The sequence below is a fragment of the Pteropus alecto genome, unplaced genomic scaffold (assembly GCF_000325575.1).
Source record: "Pteropus alecto unplaced genomic scaffold, ASM32557v1 scaffold6, whole genome shotgun sequence".
Lineage (NCBI taxonomy): Eukaryota > Metazoa > Chordata > Mammalia > Chiroptera > Pteropodidae > Pteropus > Pteropus alecto.
The window spans coordinates 472,614-481,552 of NW_006437738.1; the positions used below are offsets into that span (position 1 = coordinate 472,614).

An 8,939-nucleotide genomic window follows, 5' to 3' on the forward strand; every position below is an offset into this window, starting at 1 on the left:
CCTGCTGCCCCTGAGCCGCTCTTGGGAATTCCAGGTACTGAGAGGGAAGCTGGAGTGGGAAGCTCAACCTGGACAGGGAGGGAGGGGGACTGGGGACAACGGGGACTGCCTCCTCACCTTCAGGGCTTTGCTGGATAAGGGATCCACAGACATGTTTGCAGAAGGTGCTCTCTGGGCTGAGACCTAGGGGAGAAAGGAGGCCAAGGTCACTTTCCCCCCCCACTTACGATAAAATCCAGACTCACGACCCAGGCATTCGAAGCCCCTTTGTCTTGGAACTCATCTCGCTGCTTTTTCTCCATCCGAGTGGTCCAGCCACGTGGCCTCCTAGAACAGCTCATTTCAGCCACAGGACCTTTGCACTTGCTGTTCTCTTTACTGTTCTCTTCCTTTTTATCTCTCTGGAGCAACTTTTCATCATTTAGGTCTTTGCTCAATGCCGCCTCTTCGAAGAGGTCTACTTATTCGGCTAATACCCTCTTGTGTCGTATCACATAACCCCATTGACCTACCCTCATAACAGTGACCTCTTCTGCAATTATTTTATGTTTGATGACTTGTTTATGGCCTGTCTCTCCCTCCCACCCCTCCTCCACCAAAATGAGGGTCAAGGCCTAAATCAATGCCTGGCACATAGTGGGTGCTCCATGAGTACGCACCAAATGAATGGACTCCCCTTTCCCCCAGCCATTCTTCCACATGGGGCCCAGACATGTATATTTTATCTTATTAAAAAAGTAATAAGTACTTTTCATTAAAGTACAACCTACATACGGCAAAGTACATAGAACACATGTGTACTAGTCAATGCCTTTTCGTAAAGTCCAGCCAGCACCCCATCAATGTACAATGTAACCAGTCCCCTCCTGTCCCCCTGCCCAGGCCTCCCTCATCCGGACCCTTGTTTTGGAAAAGCTTACCCTACCTGGGGTGCCCAGAGCAAATTCAGCACTGCCCGGGGCAGACAGGAGAGCTGTTCCTAGACTGATGAAAGGCCAGCGCATTGGTGTCACCGTCTCCCCCATGTTCACACAACAAACATTTATTGAGCATCTACTATTTGCCAGACATGTGCTTGGCACTGGGGAGACATGGAGGGTGCACGCTAGGGACCAATGGTCATTGCTCTGGGCTGGGAACGGGACTGTCACACAAAGCCCCCTTTAAAGCAGCAGTCCTCTCTGTCCGCAGCCACTCCCGACCCATTCTGGCAGGCCCCAGGTGTCTCTTGGAGACACTGGAAAAATGGAAAGTGCACAGACTTTGGCACCAGACACGCTGGGGACTTTCAGCGGTTGTCCCACTTACTAGCTGTGGTATTCTGGCACATCGGTTAACCTCTCTGTGTGCCTCAGTTTCCCCGTGGGCGATACAGGGCGGCTGTGTGTTAAGTCTGAACACGTTACTTCTTTCTCAGGACCCTGCCATGGCTCCCATCTTACCTGGGTCATAGCCAAAGTCATCACAATGGCCAACGAGGCACTACGTGATGCGGCCTCAGCAAAAGCCTCTCTGACTTTAGCTCCTGCTTCACCCCCGCTTCCTCAACTCTGCTCCAGCTACACCCTCCTCCTCACTGTTCCTCAAACCCACCACACACACTCCTCCCCAGGGCCCCTGCACTGGCTGTTCCCTCTGCCTGGCACCCTCCTCCCCTAGAAAGCCACCAAATTTGCTTCCTCGCTTCCTTCAGGTCTCTCTGCAAATCTCGTGTTCTCATTCAATTTAGAATTCCCAGCCCCTGATACACACACACACACACACACACACACGCGCGCGTGCACGCACACACACAGAAACACACACTCTCTCCCTCACACACACACACACACACACACTCCATCTCCTTTCCCTCCCTCAAGTTTCTCTATAGCACTTCTCACTGTACGCAATTATTATTACCCACACACATTTTCCCTATTTGCTCAGTGTCTGTCTTCCCATCAGAGTGCCAGCTCACGACAGCAGAGATCTCGTCCACTGCTGTACCCCCAGTGCTTAGAGCAGTGCCTGGCACATAGTAGAAACTCAAGTAATGGTTACTGAATTCTCCGTGTGACTCAGGCCGAGGTGGGGACAGTCCAGGGCTTCTTAGAAATCCCCCAGCTCCTTCCAGCCCACACAGCTAGGGGGTCTGACACCCTAGAGGGAAGCAAGGAGTGCGACAGGAAAGGGAAGTTACTTCAAGAGATCCCCTGACAGAGGCAATCACCCTGGTCCTTGGGCTGGGAGAGTCTTCAGAGCCACCCAGGCTTCTCGTGGTGTAGCTGGGGGAAACTGAGGCCCAGAAAGTCCCAAGTCAGGACCCTAACGTTTCAGAGACACCACCTGGAGACCCTCATACACCACCCACACCAATCCCACCCTTCAGTACAGGCCTCTTATATGGCTACCTTCTCCTAACAGACACATCCTTAGGGAGGTCCCAGCATGTCCGCTCATCTGCCACATAACAACCGGAGGATCTTCCCATGTGAATGTGGCCATGTCATCCCCGGATGCAGACCCTCCGCGGCTCCCTACTATTCTGGGGACAGAGTCCAGGCCCACCATGTGGCTCCCATGCTCATTTCCCACCACTGCCCGCCTCTGTTCAGCATTCCAGCCACATGGAATCCCTTTCACTTCCTCTCGTCCCACGCTTTCTTGCCTCTAGGCTGCCCCACGCACTGTGACACTTCTCCCCCCACGTTATCTGGCAGCCTCCCACTCATCCTTCTGCTTTGGGCATAAACATCTCCTCCTCCAGAAAGCCCTCCCTGATCCCAGGGCTTGTTAGGCGCTGCCCACCCCAGCACTTCTCCCCTGCATTGTAATGGTCGGTTTCCTTGTCTGCACACCAGACAGGAAGCTCTCAGGCAGGAACCAGGCTGAGTCAGCTCAGGTTCTGAGGCCGCCAGCCTGGGCCTGGCAGGGAGCAGGCACCAGTGAGGTATGGATGGATGCAATCTCTGACACCGTCCACCACCCAGCTCGTCAGTGTCTGAACCGAGTGCCAAGCTCACGCCCTGCTGAATACCATTGAGAGAAAAACCTCTTGGCCCCATCTCCAGTTCTTCCTTCCCATCCGCCTCCTTGCTTCTGCGTGGCAGGGCTGGTACAGACCCCAGGAGGAGGGGAAGGGAGCAGAAGGGGTTCTGTCCTCATACTACTTGGCCCCCAGGTGGGGTATGGGAAACAAGGAGAGGAGCACTGGATTAAGAGTCTAGCCCGGGTTTGGGTCCCATCTCTGCTTTTTCTAGGTTGTGTCACCTTGGGCAAGCCTCTCCACCTTTGTGGGTCTCCACTTCCTCATCAGTAAGAACACTACCTGCTCAGAGTTTTGGTGGAGGCAACGGTAGACGTGCGTGAGCATCTGGGGAGGTATGAGAATAGCCATCTGTCCAGGAGGGGTCAGGCCTGTAGCAATTACAGAAAGACCCCTGCTTCGTCACTTTACCCAGGGGGAGCAGGAGATCTAGAGAGGTGTATCTGTTGCCTGAAGTCATACAGCAGGTGAGTGACAGCCACTCCCCAAGTCAGGAGGGATTCTGAACACTTGTAAAGGCCCCAGGACCAGGACTGAATCCTGGTCCCTTTCACACTGTCATCACCCTGATCTCCCAACAACCCTATGAGGTAATGCCCAGAGAGGTCAAAAGAGTAGTTCAGGGTCACGCAGCTAACAGGTCAGAGCCCAGGACTGAGGCCACACTGAGCCACACGCCTCCCCGCGGTGTGGACCTCACGGGGCACCCTCTCTTGTTTCCTCACCTCTGTGGAGAGGAGGCTGGACTTGCCAGTCTCCACGGCCACCCAGCTCTGAGGTGCCAGGATTTGTTTTGGGTCTCCTAGGAATATGCAAATGACATACAGATAGCCAGGGCCCCTTGCCGGCTGTTCAGGGAGTTGGATGTTAGGTGACACCCAGGCAGTCTGGGCTATACAGAGAGACATGATGGGAGAGGGGAAGCCTCTCCCTACCTAGGTTAACTGAGAGCCTGTTGGGTGCTGGGTGCTGGGCACTAGGTGCTATGGCTGATACAGAACCTTGGAGGCCTGGCTTGACCCTTTGAACATATCATTTTTCTTCTCTGGGCCTTGTTTTCTTCACTTATAAAGTCAGCACAATTGTAATAGTATCCGTGTATAAAACACAAGAGGCTTAGACAATATCAAAAATGGCAAATGGCTGGCTTATCTCACCATCATCCTTCCCCCCACTCTCGACACAGGCATCGCTAGTCAACCGCAGCACTTGTTCCTACTGAGGTTGGACACAGACCCCAAATCTTTCTCAACATAGTACTGTTTTCCACTGAGCTTGGACACAACCTCAGAATCCTCAACACGGCCCTCCAAAGTAAGCCCCATACGAGGTGGAAACTGTTGGCCAGCCCATGTTCTATATCGCGGCGGAAGATCCCACCCACTTGGCTGGCTGTGATTCTAAGTACTTTTAGGCCCCAGGGAGGCTCTGAACCTGTTCTTCTCTCCTTTCCTCCTTCCCCGCCTGTTCTAACCTCAGCCCCCTCAACTACATCCTGGCTGTCAGCTGAGGCACCTATGCGTGCCCAGGAATTCCCTAGCTCAGCAAAGTCGGGCAACCACAAAGGGAAAGTCACAAGATGGGGAACTTTCTGATAACCTCAGGTTTTTAGCCTCTAGCTCCAGGCTGGGGCTGCTGGGTGGTCAGCCGAGGGGCTGGGCCCTCCGCCAGGTTGACTCGGCCAGTCTGGTAGATCTTGGGCCTGAGACAGCAGCTGATCCAACCTCCTTGTTTTGTCATAGAGACAACTGAGCAGCTGTTTGGTGGGCTGGAACTCAGGAATCCTGACCCCCAGCTCGGGGCTCTTTCTTCGATGCCAGACACAACACTCTCACCCCAACACAGCCCTGCTTCTTCCCTCTGAGGCCAGCAGAGCGACCTCCAGGGTCTGCAGGTTCTTAACTTTCCGTTGGAGGCGTGGAGAATGCACTTCCTCTTGGGGGACTGACAGCTGCTCTGCCCAGTCCGCAGCGGCAAGCCCTCCTACAGCCCCCTCCCTGACCACCCCCAGTCCACTCCAGAGACATCCTGCAAAGGGCCCACCCGCTGGCACGGGCTCTTCTCTGGCTGCTGAGCCATTTTGCTTCCTCTGTGAGGACAGAGGGAAAAAATGTGTTTTCCTGGGCCTTGGCAGCCGGCACTGGCGGAGCCTCCTCCCTGACGGAAGGGGAGCAAAGCTGGGAGAACCCAGCACCCCAGGGAAGCAGGAGTCTGGGGATCCAGCTCCAGTTCCCCCACCCACTCACACTCACTGTGTGACTTCAGGTATGCCACTCCCTCTCTCTGGGCCTCGGTTTCTCAACACGCCAAACCTCTGCTAAGCCTAAGGTGTCTTCTAACACTGACAATCTTGGAGTTTAGAGCGTCAGATTCTGGCTTAGAACGGAGGTCCAGCACCACTGGCAGAGTGGAGGCCCAGGACCACTGGCAGAGTGGAGGCCCTACAGGATGGGAAAGGAAATCAGCGAAGGCTTCCTGGAGGCAGGGGCATGAGAACACAAACTCAGAGACTATCAGCCTTGATCACTCCTCTGCTTCACCTGCATATCCAGGTTCCTCTTTCAGCTGAACCATGACCATAGCCGTCTCCTCACTGGCCTCTAGTCTTGCCTGCTTCCACCTCTGACCCCGCATCTATCCTCCCCCTAGAGCTGTCCGAGGATCATTCCTGACACAAACCTACAAACTTAGATTCAGCCCATTTCAAAACCCTAAGATGCCAGCCTTCTCTCTAGTCCATAAAGTGGGGCCTTCAGGCCTTCACTGTGTTCTCTCTCCACTGTCTCCCAGGATCCTCATGGACCCACTGCTCAATCATTCGTTCATTCACCAATACCAAGAAGCACCTATTCTGTGCCAGATTCTGAAGGCCTTTTTAGGGCTAAAAATGAATCACAGTCTCTGCCCTCAAGGCTTCACAGACAATCGTCACTTGATCTGACAACCTGGCTCACTGGTCACCTCCTCAGGGAAGCTTTCCTTGACTGCCCTGGCTAAGTTGGAGCCCTGTTACAGGCATACCTCAGAGATGTTGCGGGTATGATTTCAGACCACCACAATAAAGTAAATACTGCAATAAAGCAAATCATATGTGCATATGAAAATTATGTTTACACTATACTGTAGTCTATTAAGTGTACAGTGCCATTATTAAAAAATATATACATAACTTAATTAAAAAATACTTTGCTGACAAAAAAATGCTGTTATCTGTGTCTGTTGGAAAAATGACGCTAATAGACGTGCTCGACACAGGGTTGCCACGAACCTTCAATTTGTAAAACATGCAATACCTATGAAGCACAATAAAACGGTGCACAGTAAAATGAAGTATGCCTGCACAATATACTTTCAAGCCACAGTGACCTCCACCTCATACGACCCATCTCAGCTGTGGTTTTGCATGTAATGTGGTGGCTCTTCCTTTGACTTTATCTCCCCTCGCTGACCTAAGCTCCCAGAGGGTAGGCTCTGGATCTGGTTTGTTTGCTGTCTCATCCCCAGCATCTGGCCCATGATGGGGCCCCTGGCAATGCAGGCTAAAAGCATCAGGCACAAGGGCCAGGGGAGCCCATATGGGGTCCCAGGTCCTAGTGAAGGCCCGGGGTGACCCAAATGGGGAGTTAAATCTTTCAGTGCTCGTTTTCCATCAGTAACTGAGTCAACCAGAGATGTTTCCTGCCCAGCTTTGAGGATGGGCCTGCCTGGTTCCTGTGCTCCTTGCGGCCACCTCCCATACCGAACCATACACATTCCTGGACATTCCTGGCCTTGGCCTGGGGCTGTTGGCTATGCTTTCTCTCCCACAGTTCCCCTGGAAAATAAGCTGCCGTTCCCCGCCTTCCACTCATTTTCCCCCATTCTGCCACCTGGATGTTGCTGCAGAGGGAGATACTGAGGTTCCCGCTGTGGTAGTCGAGCTCACTGGGGTTCAAAGATTCAAAGTTAAAAGATCCTCTGGTTCCTCACCCCAGCAAGCTCAATTGCCCGCTGCAACCCCCATGATTTTGTAGCCCTGTGGGTAGAAAGAGGGGGAAGGCAGAATAGGACCAAGGAATGCCTACCTCCCAGCCCATCCCTCAGGCTACAGGGCCAAATGCAAGCTTCCTGCAGAGCTGATAAAGCGGGGTTAGGGCTAGGCTGGGTTCCACCTCTCACACATTAACCGTTTGAGCACCAAGACCACCTGTCCCACTGCCTGTTGACCATGCCTGGCCCAGAATGAGGACTCTGGGAACTCGGGCTGGCCCAGGCCCTCATCTAGCTCCTCAGGTCCAGCCATCATATGTATGTCTGACTAGTCTCACTTGTAACTGAATCCACCAGGAGGACAGAAACCAGTCCCACCCCGTCCTCCTGTCTCATCTTCCTAGGCCCAGCAGGTACAAGCCCCAAAACTGGGACCAGCCAGAGTGGCTACTAAACAGAAGGAAGCCTGGGATTCCTTCCTACGGTTCCATTTTGGGTATTCTGGTCCTTCTTGTTCCTCCTGAGACTGAGGGCATGGGCAACTCTGGGATGAAGGAGAGTCCGAGGGTTGGCCTCCTCAAGTAGCCTGGAAAACCTGGGGACAAGGACCTGGGTGCCAGGCCACCAGGGTGCTAGGCGGAGGAGTGGTCTCCTCACCTCATCTCCAGCCCAGCCGGGAGAGGTCCTTGATACTTCTCCCCACCTTGTGGCTGTAGGGCAGGCAACAAACACCGCGGTCACATGGCCAGGGCCCTGGGAAACTCCGGGGAGAACAGGGACCCAGCCGCCGCCAGCTGGTTAGAAGGGGACAGCCCGGGCGAGAATTCCCGGACTCTATGTAACCACGAACGGGCCGCTTCCCTAGCCTGGGTCCCTATTCCGCGTTTACTCATGGGGGCACACCCTCTTCAAGGTACGCACCGCCGGTACGCAGGCCCCAAGGTCCTCACCCGCCTGGGAGCGCGCGGACAGGCGGGCGGGCGGACACACACACACACACAGACACACGCAGACACACACACACGGACACACACAGACACACAGATTGCAGACACGCACACACGCACACAGACACGCACGCACACTTTTAATGAGACATCCACACACAGACACAGACACACACACACACACACACACACACACACACACACACACACAATCACTCTCCACGGTACACCGCGCGCGCACGCACCAGGCAGGATACTCAGGACGCAGGCCAGAGAACACACACGCACGCCCGCCCTCGGACGTAAACAAACCGCGCACGCCCGGCTCACGGGCACCGGTCCAGGGACTGTTCTCACCGAGTCACGTACGTGCACACACCGCCCCCGGCCCCGCCTGGGCGGACGCTGACGCTCGCCAGACCGCACTACCCCTTCCTGCCGAGCTTCGCCGCCTCCCAGCCAGCGCCCCCAGAAGGGACCCATCACCGCCGCACCCTGCCAAGCTTGCTTCGGCCTCATCTCGATCCCCCGGACCTCTGTCCCCCTTCCCTTCCTACACAGCAGCCAACCGGGAGACGGGTACACGGGAGCACCGACGGAGCGGGCCCCGGAACCCCGCCCCAGGCATGTTCCCGGGGCGCAGAGACCCTGCCGACTCCGGGCCCCGCGCGCCCGTCCCCGTTCCGGACCCGCGTACTCACCGGCTTCTCGGCCCGCTTTGCCTGGCGCCCCTGGCACGCGCGGTCCCGCTGCCGTTCGGGCTGCTGTCCCGGCCCGAGCCCCGGTCCGTCTCCCCTCCGGTCCCGACCGCGGGTCTCTCCGAGCCGGGCTCGCGGGAGCGACGCGCCAGAGTTTTGTTGTGGGGCGGGCGGCGCGGGGGGCCGCGCGGAGTTGTAAGGCGAGCTTCCCGGAATTACTCACTCACAGGATTCCTTTCATTCATAAAAACCCAGTCATGCGGTGACGTCACCTCTGTGGCTGCCCCCCGGCCCGGG

The 8,939-nt window shown here is 55.4% G+C and overlaps 1 protein-coding gene across 1 annotated transcript in view; it reads right to left on the minus strand.

The window, feature by feature from the left end:
• MAFF (MAF bZIP transcription factor F) overlaps positions 1-8,874 on the minus strand; it is a 12,204-nt gene extending 3,330 nt beyond the window's left edge. Inside the window, exons 1-2 of the mRNA XM_006914766.3 lie at positions 8,646-8,874; positions 118-183 (exon numbers count right to left, since the gene is read on the minus strand). Of these exons, the coding sequence (XP_006914828.1) occupies positions 118-153 (36 nt within the window). The 5' untranslated portion in view covers positions 154-183; positions 8,646-8,874. The remainder of the gene's footprint in view (positions 1-117; positions 184-8,645) is intronic.
• Between the last annotated feature and the right edge of the window lie 65 nt (positions 8,875-8,939).